We start from the raw sequence: 16,432 nt of genomic DNA, 5'->3' as shown, positions 1-16,432 counted from the left end.
TTAAGCCTCTAAGATAGAGAACTCCCAACTTTCACAACCCTCAGGTAAAGACATTTCTTCTCATCCATTAGTTCTAAACTCCGGTATCCCCAACCTGGTGAATACTCTCTCTGCATCTGCCTTGTGAACAAAGAGGAAGTGGAAGCCTTCACCTAGGTCTTAGCACAGATTTCATATGAACTCTCTGAAACCAATGTTGCTCTCATGTGTGCTGCCATCTGGACTTACCCTCCAGATCACCTATGTCAGCATTTCACCATATGCAGAAACAGCCTCTAAATTAATCTGTGTCCATCTGAACTGGTAAAGAATAGTGATAGGTGAGTGATGGAGGTGAAATGCAATATACAATAGATGAGGCTAGAGGAAAGGTTGATGGGAGTATGCACTTCATCAAAATCTACTAACCATAATCACTCACAAGGTTACTGGACCAGCTTGATAGTACCTTGAGACCTGCCTCCAAAGCACCCACACAATCCTCCACAGAAGGCAAGGCTGGAGACTGAGTTTTTGTCTTTGTCAAATCCTGTCATCTCTTCTTACACTTAAAGCCATTTAAGAATATTCAAAGTAATGCAAAGGATCAGAATCAGATTTATATATTGTAAAATCTGTTCTTCTGCTGCAGCAGTACAGTAAAATACATGAAATACTCCATAAATTGCAAAAAGAAATATTTATAAAAAGATTAAATAAGTAGTGCAAAAAGCAAATATAGTGAGGAAATGTTCGTGGGTTCATTGCCCATTCAGAAATCTGATGGCCGAAGGGAAAAACTGTAAATAAAATGTTGAATGGGAATAAAACAATAAATTATTTAAACATTTTAATAAAACTAGAACTAAAATGTCATGAAATGCTTAAAATAATTTTTAAATCTTTAAGGAATTTGATGTAAAATAAAAATTCCATTCCCACTGGCTGAGTATCATTGTTGAAATAATGATGTCCCTTAAAATATTCTAAATTTGACTAAGCATAGGATAGAAAGTGATTCCATAGTGAGAGTCCGGGAAATCACAATTCTAAGTTCTACCACTCAAAGGGATGTGGGATTAGAATATGAAAGTAGCAGCAAGTCATGAGTTTATTGAATGGCAAAGGAGCACAAGGATTTGAACGATCCATTTCTGTTGCTCAAGCTTAGGCACTTTGTCCTTGATGACCAACTGTTTTACTGTTCAATGCTAACCTACAGGATGTTGATCTTGGGAGAGTCATGCATTCCAGTGTTATCTCTATTGATGGAAATTATCACTGTCTGGGATGTTTGTGGCACAAGTGTCACTTGCCATTGATCAGACAATACCAAAATTATTTTTTGGCCTTGCTGCATGAGGCATGGACTGCTTCATTTGTTGAGTCAAAAATTATGCAATCATCAGGGAACATCCTCTCTTCTGATCTTTAGATGGAAGGAAGAAGCCAAAGAAGGGTGAATTAGCTTTTCTGATCAATGTATTATGAAAAGTTAGAAATCAAACAATTTTAAGTTGCATAGATGGGGAAGGTACAGAGAAAAGAAATGGCAAAATAACAAGGCAAAGACCAGAGATCAAATTGAACAAGTGGTAGTGGTGCTGGCTGAAAGAGAATGGTGAAGATCTGTCTGGAAGAGGTACGAATGAAATGTGAAAAAGGAGAGGAAGAAAAGAAAGTTGAAGGCAAGAAAGTGAGACATGACAATGGAATGCTTCAATATCTGAATTTATTTATTTAGTGATACAGCATAGAGTAGGACCTTCAAGCAATGTTGACCTAACAACCTAATCAGGGGACAATTTACAATGACCAATTAACCAAGGAAACCCACGCGTTCCATGGGGACGACGTAGAGACTTCTTACAAAAGGCTCCAGAATTGAACTCCAAACTCTAGAACGCCCTGAACTATAACAGCAGTACACTAACCACTATGCTATTGTTGAATTCAGAAGGCCAGAAAGTGCTCATCTCAAGATGAGCTGCTGTTTTTTTTTTAGCTTATATCAGCCTGATTAGTAGGGAGAAAAGACAAAGAAATCAAAGGAGGAGTTCAGAATTAAACAGGCAAATGGAAGCTCATGGCCATCCTTGAGGACTGAACTGTGGTGTTCCACAAAGTGGTTAATCAAACCCACTCTCCTAATCTCCAACCAAAGAACTTCCCTCTTGTTCTCCTTGCCCTGCCTCACAATCTGCAATTTAAAGCTTGCTTTGTTTCTAATTTTCCCCATTCTGTGAAAAAGGTTATCCACTTTAAAAAAACTACCTGTTTTGCTGCCTGACCTGCTGGGAAATTCGAGCATCTTTATTTTGAAAAAAGCAATACCAGCACATCAATTGAGAACTTATTAGTCAATTTTCAATGCAAGAACGATACATGGTAGTACAATTTTTTTACACAAACCTCAACAAAAAGGGAAAATATTTGCACTATAGTAAGAATGTTTAGATTTCCGTTGTAAGAATATGCTAACAGGAAGCGAGATTTCATCACAAATGCAAGTAATTCCACTCTAGTTACAGGGATTGCTATTGAGATTAAGCCAACCAGTGAGTATTTTTTAAGCAGTGAGCAAAAGGAAAACATAAAATAATAATGGAAATGAAGAAACAATTTTCCCTTATAGTGGGAACTAATAAAAATGCTGAGAAAATAATCCAAAAAATAATCTCAACATGGAACAGACATCTAGGAAGTGAAAGTATTTGCAGATTTAATCCATAGACTTTCAATGACAATTCTAACTGTTAGTTTATTGTACATTCCAGCTCTTCACACAGTAATTATCCACTAGCATGGTGAAGACTTGGTTAAGTAAATCCATTTATTATCCAAAACATACTGCTCTCTCTGCAATAAGATACTAATGCTGATGTGGACAAGATTAAACTCAGATATCATGAAGGTAAATAACAAGCTTAGAATACCAACATGAAAAGTTATTGACAGTACAAGATTGCACAGGACTTCAGACCCCTGGAACAACTGTATGAGCATGAACCATTTTGGTTTAAGGAGATGTTTTCACAGCATTTCTGTATCTCTGTTGTGAGACACGTGTACTATGAAACAAGTCTTTTGTGTTTTTTTTAAATGCATGTATACAACATCTGAGCAATTTTTTTTAGAAATAATAATGGTGCTTGTGGTGAGGATCCAGTACAAGCATGCATTAAAACTTTGACTACTCCTTGTTTTCATATTGGGGAATTTGTAATTCAATAGACCTACCTTTTCCCTTTCACATGTATTCTTAATCCAACTTTAGTTTTAAAGACAGTTTATTCTTCCCCTTCCTTTCCAGTCCTGATAAAGAATCTTAACCTGAAACGTCGAATATGCCTCTCCACAGATGCTGCCTGATCTGCTGAGTTCCTCCACATTTTTTAGTTTCACAACTCCACACTCCAGTACTTACTTCACTTCTGTAATAATTATGAAGCTTGTGGAGAAGGCTCATAAGCAAGATGTATTTATCATTGAGTTCCATTATAATCTCAGATTACATAAAAGAATCTCATACAGGTGCATGATCATTAAAAAAATTAAGATTAGGATCTCACCATCTTTCAAAGTTTCCTTTGTTAAGCCTCTTCCATAGTGCTGGTCATATGCCACGTAGCTATCAGATGAAAACTGGTAGACCTGGACAGAAAAATTAAAAATAGAATCAAATGTTAGCACTTATTTCAATTAACAAGATAAGCTGAATGCGGATCATTTGTTAGCCATTTAAACAGAAACCATTAAAATTTACATAAAATGTTTCGGCAGAAAATATTTCAATGCTCAAATGCACTCAAAAAGATAAGGGAGAAATGAGACCAAGACAAAGAATTTATTCATGTATCCTTCAGTTTCAGATGGGTAAACTTGAATTACCATCAGTTCACCTGAACTGATATTTCTATCAGATGCATAGCCACACTGCCTAATGTGCACCGAAACTTTGCAGTGAAACCAGTGCTTTGACATGTTGATAGAACCTCATGTAACACACAGTGCTCATCAGTTAAACCAGTGCTACCACACTTCAAAACACAAATTAATGCAAGAAATTAACTCTTCCGGTCTACTCCTCTGAAATCACAGCTTGGAAAGCAGCACTTGATAAGCCTATGGCGTATTCCCTATGTTACAAAAAGCTACAAAACAGGAATATGAATTATGCAAAAAACATTGGAGAACAAATTATCTTGAGCCACTCTCCTGGAATTAGTACAGGTAGCAGCTATTCAACTCAACAAATCTGAATAGCTGCTACCTGTACTAATTGGTTGTACAATCCCCATTTTCCCTCCAGCCTTCACTGTTAATGTTTCTTTTTAAGCGTTAACCAATTTGCCATCGAAAGCCATCATTGAACATAATAAACATGAAATGGTTTTCTGGTCCCTCACGCTAGCCCCACAGTTCAGAAAGACATTAACTGCCCACCTACCTTCATGTTACTTGCCTGCACTAACTTCAAACTCCCTTGATTTCTTTTCCAAAAATCCATCACTCTGTTGTGAATAGATGGAGCCTCAACCGCCTCCTTGGACAGAGAACTTCAAAAACTGACTACATAATGGAAGAAAAATTTCTTCTCATCTGTCCTGAATAGTTGCTCCTTATCTTGAGTCTTTGGTCACACAATCTAAACACCTTAGCAAGGGGAAATACCATTCCTCCATTCACATCACAATTCCTATAAGAATTTTGCAAGTTTCACTGAGATCACCACTCATTCTGCTAAACGCAAAAAAGTTAGGTCCAGTGTGCCGAGTCTCTCACAGAAAGCAACCTCCCAGTCCCAGGAATTAATCTAGTGAAGTACCTTAGGCATGGGATTATTCTTAGGGCATGGAAACTTGTTCACAATATTCCAGAGGGAGACTTCTCACAATATTCCAGAGGGAGTATTGCCAAAGTTGCATATAATTTCAGTACAATGCCTTTGCTTTTGTGTTCAAATCCTCTTGCACACTGTGTCAGACAGCATGCTGTGTCCACATATACATTGTGTCTTGTGTCCAAGGCACCCTTCTGAACATCAAAGATTTTTGTTCTCTTAACATTCAAAAAAAAACTTTTCCATTTTATTCACCCAAAATGTGTGACCTCGCATTTACACACATTGCATTCTATCTTCCATGACCTCACCCATTTACTTACCTGGTCTATACAGAGCCTTGAAAAATATTTAGTCGTCACAATAACTTTCACATTTTACTGTCTCATTTTCCAAATTTAAAATATATTGAAGTAGCTGATCTATAAAACATTGTACATTATGTCAACTCAAAAGAAACATTCCAAAACCGGTCAACAATTCACAAAAAAATCAAAACCAAAATTATGAGGCTTTAGAAGTATTCATCCCCTTTGTAATTACTATACTAAACTTTCCTCAGATGCAATACTGTATATTACCTTACCAACTCACCTAATTTTTTGATGTACAAAATTGGAGAATCGCCTGTTTTCAATGAATTCATCAGAATAAATATCCCTTCTCTCCATAAGGTTCAAAAGTATGGTAGATTTTCAACAGACCACCCAAAATGAAGACAAAAGAGCATTCACGTCAAGTCAGGAAAATGGTAACAGAGAAACACAAATCTAGGTAAGGGTACAAAACCATCTCAAAGGCACTGAACATTACTTGGAGCTGAGTGCAGTCTATCTTGAAAAAGTGGAAAAAATATGAAATCACAGCCACACTGCCGAGGTCAGGCTGCCCCTCTAAACTTGCTGGAGAAGAATGGCACCTGTAAGAGAGGCTACTGTGACACCAACAGTCACTCTGAGTAAGCTGCAGAAGCTGGTTGCTGCAACTTGAAATGAAGTTTATGGCTCCACAATCTCTAAGGCCTTGCACAAAAAAATGGTATTTATGCGAAAGTGGCAAAGACGAAGCCCTGACTAAAAAAAGTATATCCTTGCCTATGAAGACTTTGCAAGGTGCCATTCAAAAGATACTGCAAAAATGTAGGCCACAAATGTCTTGTGGTCAGATGAGACAAAAAAAATGGAACTTTTTGGCCTCAGCGCTGTCAAGAGTAACCATGGAGTGGCTTCAAATGAAGAAAATTGATGTCCTTGAGTGGCTCAGCCAGAGTTCAGACCTTAACTCGATCGAACATCTCTGGCAAGACCTCAAGGCTGCTCCCCAACTAATCTGGTACAAGTTGAGCTATTTTACAAAGAGGAATGGGCAACTCTTGCTCCATCATGTCGTGCAAAGCTAATGGATTCTTATCTAAAAAGATCACTGGCTGCAACAGCTGTAAGAGGTAGCTCAACTTGAACTGCTGACATTAAAGTTACTTGAATTTGTCATTTTTCATATTTTACGATTTTCCATTTGTTGGCCTCTAATGTGAAATAAGGAGCACATGATTCCGAAATAAAAACTCTCATATAAATTGGTGGTAATTCTCACTTATGTGACCAAAGGGTTAGGGGTTGAATACTTTTGCAAGGCACTGTATCCCCTTAAAGCAGGGGTTCCCAACTTGAAGTACACAGATTCCTTGCTTCATGGTATTGATGCAGGTTAGGAACCCCTGCCTTAAAAGTTCTTTATATTCCACACTTCTGTATCATCAGCAAACTTGCACGTACCAACTTAATGTCCTTAACCAAATTTGTATGCAACCCCCTATGAAGCACTGCATTCTAAACTATCAACAGATATTATGCTCCAGTCCTCTCAAGCACATCACCCTCAACCTTATGGACTGAATCCAAACCATGATTATGATTGCAATACACGTTCTTGGCACATAAGTGCAGCTGGACCCTTCTGAATTCACTATAACCCATGAGTAACAATGATCAGTGGTTGATGCACTTCTAATGCTCATCCTGCTTTACAAGAAACTTGCAGAAGCAGCTTTGCCCATAGTTTATGGTGTGACCTTTGCACCATAACTCCAGACACCAATATGGTGCGTGTAGACACCACCGGCGTCATTTACTACGGCAAACAAACAGGTGGAAGTACAGAAAAATAACATCCTTCATTGAAGGTAGTTCAATGAACAACAGCAGTGAGGGCAAACCATTATATCGAAGGTCATCCTGCAAAGTATCCTGGGCTCTGAAAGGCGGCACCAATCTCTAATCTAATTCTAATATTAAAATGTATCAACTGATTTGCCGCACCAAGAATTCTGCCGATGTGTATTTAGGAACAACTGGTGAGAACAATTTGGTGACCAAGAAATGGAAAGGAAAATATATAGTACAAAATCCAAACTAAAGGAGGTTCTGAATTAAAGTTTTACTACTATTCAAGAAGCACAGGAATTCAACTCATGCAGTTGTAAATCTTAAGACTGCTGGAACTGTATTTGAATGCCCCAGGTAGTAAATGATTCTTGAACAAATTATTGTAGAAATCACTACAGCATTAGCCCACAGTATCAGTACAATTAAGAGTAAATTGGGATAAGTGACACTAAATTACTTGTAAGTCTGTGATAAATAACATGATTAATTATTCAAAAAATGATAATGCTAGGAAAGATTCAGAGTACTGAAAGCCATGCATTTAGACATCAATCTTTGACAATACAATTGAACCATTTGTTGATGACTGCTCAGATAATATTGACAATTTTCAAAACCACAGTATATTTGTGGAATTCACCATCAAATGTAATCACAGCATGGTCATTTTCATCTGAATTATCTGTTTTATAATAAATTTCAGAGCACTGAACAGCTAATAGATCCTCATGCATTCTTAATTAGTCATTAGGATACAATTTTAACAAGCTGGCTGGTATAAAGCACACAGCTCACATCTAATGAGTTGCACTTTAAATTTGTGATCAAAAAGAGAGGCAAAGAAATCACAGCAGATCCTAAAGTGCAATGGTTAGTGACTGAGTAAGTAACCAAATCGGAGTCAGATGTCAGGATCAAAGCTTGAAGGTCGATTGGAAATCCAGAAGTTGAATCCTGGCGGTGAATCTCTGTGGTTCCACCAGGTAAAGTCAGTGTCTACAAGTCCATGAGTCCTCTGCAGATTGAAGGCTGAAGATGGCTTGTCCTGGGGTAGAGGACTGTGCATGTCCATGGGTGGGTAGGTAGGTGGGAGGGAGAAGTGGGGCTTGTTTCACTGCTGTTGCTTTGTTGGTACGTTCTGTTTCGTTACTTTCCGTGGTGTTCTGCTGAGCATTGTGGGCACGTTATGTTGGTGCCAGAATGTGTGGTGAAACTTGTGGGCTGCCCCCAGCAAATCCTTAATCAAGTTGATTGTTAACACAAATGACACATTTCACTGTAGGTTTCATTGATAAAATTAATCTGAATCTGAGAATGGCTGATGATCAGCAACAAATGGGTATTTCTACCTTTCTTTAACTCATTCAAGGAGTCAACAACTGATTTTTTTTTGTAGCAGCTAAGATCCCTACCATAACCAGTGCAATAATTTAAAGAAGGGTAACTAAGCGTTGATTTTAAGGGATTTGCAGGACAGACTTGATGACTGAACATCCTAATTCTGCTCCTATGCCTTATGGTCCTATAAAATGGACCCATTGAATGCTCTTCAAGCAAGACATGGGAAACCTGGGAGATTTCCTGTGTCCCTGGTGACCATGTCTACAAAAAGTGTCCAAATGCAGTCCCTGACTGACTGCATGTGCATCTGGAGCTCCAGATGAACTCACAGTGGAACATCCATGATGCTGAGGACATAGAGCATTGTATGTTTAGCAAGTTGGTCACATGACAAGCAATGTCTGAGGGAAACCACCAAGAATGGTATGGAGATGGGGCAGAAAGTCCCCTGTGATCATGCCCCTCTCAAACAGATGTACTATGCTGGTGATGGAGGGTCAATTTGAATATCATTAGATAGGACCTTGCAAATGTAAACAAGGAGTAGACAATTCTACATTCTGGAAGTGGGAATTGCTTTAAAATGAAATTATGAGAATTTAGGTCTATCATGCTCCCATAAAGATGGCAGGTAAACACTGCAAATTCAGGAACCTCTGGACGTCAAGGGTTATAGAGAGTTTAAAAAGAGAAAACATTTATTTTGGAGAACTGAAAACTGAGTAAGTTATTTGAAAAATATTAGGGCAAAGATGGGTTATGAAAAATCACTGGCAGGTAAGATTACAGAAATCCCAATGATATCTACAAGCGCAACGGGGAAACCAAAGAAAAATGGGGCTCTTTTGGGACCAAGTGAGCAATCTACAGTGGCATGCAGAAGTTTGGGCACCCCGGTCAAAATTTCTGTTACAGTGAATAGTTAAGTAAGTATTACATGAACTGATCTCCCAAAGTCATAAAGTTAAAGATGAAACATTCTTTTCAATATTTTAAGCAAGATTAATGTATTATTTTTGTTTTGTACACTTTTAGAGTGAAAAAAAGGAGCACCATGCAAAAGTTCGGGCACCCCAAGAGATTTGAGCTCTCAGATAACTTTTACCAAGGTCTCATACCTTAATTAGCTTGTTAGGGCTATGGCTTGTTCACAGTCATCATTAGGAAAGGCCAGGTAATGCAAATTTCAAAGCTTTATAAATATCCTGACTCCTCAAACCTTGTCCCAACAATCAGCAGCCATGGGCTCCTTGAAGCAGCTGCCTACCACTCTGAAAATTAAAATAAGTAATGCCCACAAAGCAGGAGAAGGCTATGAGAAGACAGCAAAGCATTCTCAGGAAGTCATTTCCTCAGTTCGTAATTTAATTGAGAAATGGCAGTTAACAGGAACAGTGGAAGTCAAGTTGAGGTCTGGAAGACCAAGAAAACTTTCTGAGAGAACTGCTCGTAGGATTGCTAAAAAGGCAAATCAAGACCCCCGGTTGAATGCAAAAGACCTTCGGGAAGATTTAGCACACTCTGGAGTGGTGGTGCATTGTTCTACTGCGCAGTAACACCTGCATAAATATGACCTTCATGGAAGAGTCATCAGAAGAAAACATTTCCTGCGTCCTCACCACAAGAAGTTTGCAAAGGAACATCTAGACTAGCCTGATGCATTTTGGAAACAAGTCCTGTGGACTGATGAAGTTAAAATAGAACCTTTTGGCCGCAATGAGCAAAAGTATGTTTGGAGAAAAATGGTTGCAGAATTTCATGAAAAGAACATCTCTCCAACTGTTAAGCATTGGGGGGGTGAATCGACCATGCTCTGGGCTTGTGTTGCAGCCAGTGGTACAGGGAACATTTCACTGGTAGAGGGAAGAATGAATTCAATTAAATACCAGCAAATTCTGGAAGCAAACATCACACCATCTGTAAAAAAGCTGAAGATGAAAAGCAGGATGGCTTCTACAACAGGATAATGATCCTAAACACACCTCAAAATCCACAATGGACTACCTCATGAGGCGTATGCTGAAGGTTCTGCCATGGCCCTCACAGTCCCCGACCTAAACATCATTGAAAATCTGTGGATAGACCTCAAAAGAGCAGTGCATACAAGAAGGCCCAAGAATCTCACAGAACTAGAAGCCTTTTGCAAGGAAGAATGGGCGAAATGAAAGACTCTTAGCTGGCTACAGGAAGTGCTTACAAGCTGTGATACTTGCCAAAGGGGGTGTTAATAAGTACTGACCATGAAGGGTGCCCAAACTTTTGCTTCAGGCTTTTTCCTTTTTTGTTATTTTGAAACTGTAAAAGATGGAAATGAAAAAGTAATCTTACTTAAAATATTAAAGAAATGTGTCATCTTTAACTTTAAGTTTTTTGGAAATCAGGTCATCTTTTACTCACTTAGCTATTCACAGTAACAGAAATTTTGACCAGGTGTGCCCAAACTTTTGCATGCCACTATACATTTGGAGCCACAGGAAATAGATGAGGTCTTAAATGAGTATTTCTCTTCTATATTCAAAAAAGGATAAAGACATTGTAGCTAGAGATTCCATGGAGGAAGATGAAGATATTCTAGTGCATATTGTCATTCAAAAGAGGTATAATGCTGCTTAGTGTGCTTAAAGATGGATAAATCCCCAGGACCTGATAAGATATTTCCAGACTGCTATGAAAGACAAGGAAGATAAATGGGGTCCTGACATAGATATAGATCCTGACAAGATTTGACAAGTCACAGAGCAGGAACCAGATGACCAGAAGACAGCAAATATGGTACTTTTAGACACGAAAGCCAGCAGATAAATGCGAGGTAATTATAGGTTCAAAGACTGTTCATCAACTTAATTATAGGTTCAGAGATGATTTTAAGAACTATGCTTTGGAATATTTTGAAATGCTGGAAGTTAATTTATTTTTAATTTACAAATAGATTTTTGGGAACCTAACAGGTGTTAGTTCCTTTATACTCTGTTATTTCTTCTGTCAATTAACACACTGTTGTTTAAATATCTCAACAACAGGCCTTGGGAAGTTATTCAGTCTGATCCTTCCCCCCGGCCCCCCAGCATGTGGAAGAACACAAAGGTCAGCAAAGATCTCTATTAGATGGATGCTGATGGAAAGCTATGAAACGATGAATCACTGCAAAAAGTCACCTGTAACCCAATAGTCACTTGTTACAAGTTTCTTAAGTTAACTTCTTTTAATAACCCAGAAAAATAACCTGCAAAATCTCCATTTGTCAATTTATAAGAATAATTATAAATATTAGACCCAGATCTAATCCCAAGAGGTATTGGCTGCAGTGATTTGTGGATTCAAATGGAATGGATAAATAAACACAGTCTGAATTCTACCCAACAATATTGAAAGTACCAGAATCTGTCAAGACAAAATGATTTAGGAAATTGAAAATTGAAATGACCTTGGAAAAATAATGATGTTAGTGATGACATCATGCTTAGCAACTCCTTTTAATAACGTATCAATTCTGAAAGATGTATGGCTGCACTATAGACAATAGACAGTAGGTGCAGGGGTAGGCCATTCGGCCCTTCTAGCCAGCACCTCCATTCACTGTGATCATGGCTGATCATACATAATCAGTACCCTGTTCCTGCCCTTTCCCCATATTCCTTGACCCCGCTATCTATAAGAGCTCTACCTAACTCTCTCTTGAAAGCATCCAGAGGCTTGGCCTCCACTGCCTTCTGGGGCAAAGCATTCCAACATATTCACCACTCTCTGGGTGAAAATGTTTTGCTGCATCACTGTTCTAAATGGCCTACCCCTTATTCACTACACTGCTTCATGGTAGGTGATCAATAAACATGGGAATTTCTTGTATGACGAGACCTTCAGAATTGCAAATTTATACAATTATAAAAGGAGGATCCGCAAAGGACCATTTTATCTTAAGTTTAAATATTTGATTGAAGTCTTCTTTTTGGAAAAGTTAATTACTGACATATTTCAATTATGGTAAAAATCACAATTTTTTAAAAAATTGATTAGGATGCCAATATGGAATTTTAGATTTTAGTTATAGCTTTGAGTTGAGTCATATCAGTAATTTCACAAAATGACCAGAAGATTGCGAAGATTACCTAAACATTTTATACTTGTACTATATGATACAGCTTATAACATTTGCAAGCATGTTTAGAATTCAAAATTTCTAATTACTCATTATTTTTAAAGTACTAAGCATTTAGCAATTCCACAATATAAAATGCAATTGACAGTCTCAGAAAGGAAGCTCAAAAATTCAGTGCACATACTTCAATATATATTACAACCATTATTGGGGTGCAAATCAAACAGCACAAACTATAAAATCTGCAAGAGGTTTCTTTAAAAGACAAAAAAACTGAGCAAGAGCAGATTTGTGATCTCTTATTGTGTGAAAAGCATTATAGAAAGGGTGGTATAGCTGTGAAAAACACATACATGAAAGATATTGTTGAAGGGTTGTGTTAACACAGAGCATTCATTGATAAAAAAAGAGCTACTCATGCCAAGTGATGCATCTTCCAGTGTCCGTGTATACTGTGCTGTTTGGATTAGCATTACTTGTAAGTGAATATGCAGTAATGTTAACATACCTGTCAATTATTGGTCTGAATTGAATTTTACCCATTTATACATACTTTTCTGCACTGCTTTTTCCATTGGAAGATGTAACCTAGAGAAGGATGAAGCAGACTAACTGTCAAATATTACCTGCATCTTTTAAGACCTTACCCAGACATTCTGAAGCAAACTGGTCTATTTTCCAAAACAGCTTCTGTTTAAAGACTGCTTTCACAAACAATTGTAAAATTCAGAAATCATATTGCAAGTTAACTGCTCTGAAGTTAACAGTTTTTAATTTATATATGAATATTTATGAAACCAAGAGGAAATGAAACTGCAACTTCTTTAAAATGATCATTTTACTCTAATCTCATCTACTCAGCTCCGTGAACCCACCAAATCACGCAGACCAAATAGGCAAAGGTTGGATCCTCAATTACACAGGGTTACACAATATCAAATTTTGGCTGCTGGAAAATTATCTTAGGATCTGTGGGTAAGGTGTAAGAAAAGTGGTCAAGAGCCTTTCATTTTCCAACAGATGGCAATGCAGGCAACAGTTATGGGCTGTCGACTTGGTGCTTTTCATCCCTACCGATGCTCAAGAGGGATAATGAACACCTAACAAAAGCACCAGAAGACTCTTGACCCAAATATAACAAGTTCTCAAAGTCAAATTTATTGTCAAATGCATAAGTACATGTACGCACAGGTATAATGAAAAACATGCTGGATAATCACAGGAACATAGCATTGTAAAAGCAGTATTCACAAGAAAAACAAATTAAACATAAATTATACACCTTTTCAAAGAAGAAAGAAAAACAACATCCATTCTAGTGCAAAATAGCTATCCAAGCAACAGTGTTCACTTAAACAAATCTAAACAACATTCAGGTATGGGTTGATGTATGGCAAGTCCCACAAATATGAGGCCATCTTCAACAAGAGACAATCTTGCTTGACCTTCAACTGCTTCGATATTGCCATGTTCACCAGCGGGAGGTGCGGGGGGGGGGGGGGGGCAATGAAGGCAACACTAACTGCCTCATAAATATACAGCTGTGACAGCAGGCAATAAGCTGGGTATCTTCTGACTAACACTGCAAAGCCTTTTTACCTGCAGGGCACCAATCACAAGCATGATGGAATACTCTAAACTTTCCTGAAGAAATGCACTTCCGAAAACACTCAAGAAGGTCTTGGTGATTAAACGCTAGTGCAGTTAAATCAAACCAGAGATGCACTGACTAGCATCAAGCATTCCCTAAATTCTGAAATAATCCCAGCAGACTGGAAAACCACAAATAAAAATAACAGAAGGCAAGAAAGAGGAAAATGCAGGAAACCATAGGCCAGTTAGTCCAACATCTGCCATCGGAAAATTGCTGGAAAATGATGACTAATCTATGCAGAGATTGTAATGACTGGCCTTACATTTTCTAGAATTCAGATAAATGAAAGGGGACTTAATCAAACTTATAAAATTCTGACAGGACTGAACAGATACGATGCAGGAAAGATATTCCAGACCTTGGGAAGTCTAAACTTGGGATTATTGGCTTTGCTGTTGGTTTATTATTGTCACCTGTACCAACAGAAAGTAAAACAATAACAATGCAAAATAAAGTGAAAAAGCAAAAGAAAAAGTGCAGTGCAAGTAAACGATAAAGAGCAAAATCATAATGAGGTAGATCGTGGGGCCGAGTCCATTTTATCGTACAAGGTCAGAGTGGCATGGTAGCATAGCAGTTAGCATAAAAGTTTACAGCAACAGCGATCAGGTTCAATCTCTACAGTTGTCTGTAAGAATTATGCATATTCTCCGTGACCCTGTAGATTTCCTCTGAGTGCTCTAGTTTCTTCCCAGATTCCAAAGATGTACAGGATAGGATTAGTACATTGCGGGCATGCTGTCTTGGCAACATTTACGGACTGCCCCCAGCACATCCTCAGAATGTGTAAATCATTGTCACAAAGCAACCCATGTTGCTGCATGTTTTAATATAGAGGTGACAAATAAAGCTCATCTTTATAAGGTTCATTCAGTCTGATAACAGCGGGATAGACGCTGTCCTCGAGCCTGGTGGCATATGCTTTCAAGTTTTTGTATAGGGGAGGGCAGGAAAGAGAATAAATAGGGTGGGTGTGGTCTATGATTACATAAACCAGTTTACTGAAGCTGTGAGACTTGTTACATACAGCTGTTAGGGTGCATTCTCCAGATACCTTATGAGGTAACCGTAACCTTCAGCCAGGAGCAGATGTCATCAGGTGGTTCCCAACCTTCACAGAATGTTTCGACCCTTAACCACGACACTCTCCAGTTGGTGGGCCGACAGTGGTGGCCAAATCACTGTCCATCTGCTCCTGGCTTCCAGCTTCCCTCCTCTCGCCTACTCCAAATCCAACAAGAGGCTCATTCTGCCTCTTCCTCTATCCTACGAGCTGCTTGTTTTTTGCTCCTTTCGTCCAGGCCCAGAGCTGACAACAACCACCATGCTGATTTGGCTGGGAAACCTCTGCAGCCGATCTCCACAGGGAACAACCATGCCTGCCATCCCTTGTCTTTGCACTCTTGCACAAAGGGCTGGTACTTCAAGGCCTTTCACTAGTGGGCCTCTTCCCATCCCTCCTCCCACGGCACCAAAATATAGACAGTCCATAAAAGGGAGGCTCGCTCCTGTGGCGTGCTGAGCCATGTCCACAACTTCCTGTAGTTTCGTGCAGCCGCATGCCGAGCTGTTGCCATGCCAAGTCATTATGCATCCAGACAGAATTCTTTCTATGATGCACTGGTTCGAGTCAATGTAAACATACCAAATCTCTTTAGCCTCCAGGAAGTGAGCTTTTGTGGCCATGATGTCAATATGGTTGGACCAGGACAGGCTACTGGTGATGTTCATACCTTGGAACTTGAAGCTCACAACACTCTCAACAGGAAGTTAATATAGATAAGAGTCAGTACAACACCCCCCCACCTTTCTGAAATGAGCTGGGAAGTTGATTGATGAAAGAGATACAAGACTGGGGAGGGGGGAATCTGATAGAGGACAGAAGGCCATGGAAGAAATAAAAGTGGGCGGAGAGCCAGAGGGAGGTGATGGGCAGGTAAGGAGACAAGGTGAGAGAGGGAAATGGGAATGGAGAATGGGGAAGAAAAAGGAGGCTGGGGTGGGGGGGGCAGGGGGCATTACCACAAGTTTAAGAAATTGATGTTCATGCCATCAGGTGGGAGGCTACCCAGACAGAATACAAGGTGTTGCTCCTCCAACCCGGGTGTGCGTGGCCTCATTGTGACAGTAGAGGAGGCCCTGGACTGACATGTCAGAATGGGAACGGGAAGTGGAATTAAAATGGGTGGCCACAGGGAGATCCCACTTTTTCTAGTGGACAGAGCTTAGGTGTTCGGCAAAGCGCTCTCCCAATCCCTCTCCTCGCAGGGATCACTCCCTACATGACTCCCTTGTCCATTCATCCCTCCCCACTGATCTCCCTCCTGGCACTTATCTTTGGAAGTGGAACTAGT

General features: G+C 39.1%; 1 protein-coding gene across 1 annotated transcript in view; it reads right to left on the bottom strand.

The window, feature by feature from the left end:
- Positions 1–16,432, bottom strand: part of ipmkb (inositol polyphosphate multikinase b) — a 125,588-nt gene that overhangs the window by 42,218 nt on the left and 66,938 nt on the right. The window contains exon 5 of the mRNA XM_073027314.1: positions 3,552–3,633. Coding sequence (XP_072883415.1) covers positions 3,552–3,633 — 82 coding nt within the window. The remainder of the gene's footprint in view (positions 1–3,551; positions 3,634–16,432) is intronic.

The sequence above is a fragment of the Hemitrygon akajei genome, chromosome 23 (assembly GCF_048418815.1).
Source record: "Hemitrygon akajei chromosome 23, sHemAka1.3, whole genome shotgun sequence".
Taxonomy (NCBI): Eukaryota; Metazoa; Chordata; class Chondrichthyes; order Myliobatiformes; family Dasyatidae; genus Hemitrygon; species Hemitrygon akajei.
Note: the sequence above shows the minus strand (reverse complement) of the source record. Positions and strands in the feature narration are given on the sequence as shown.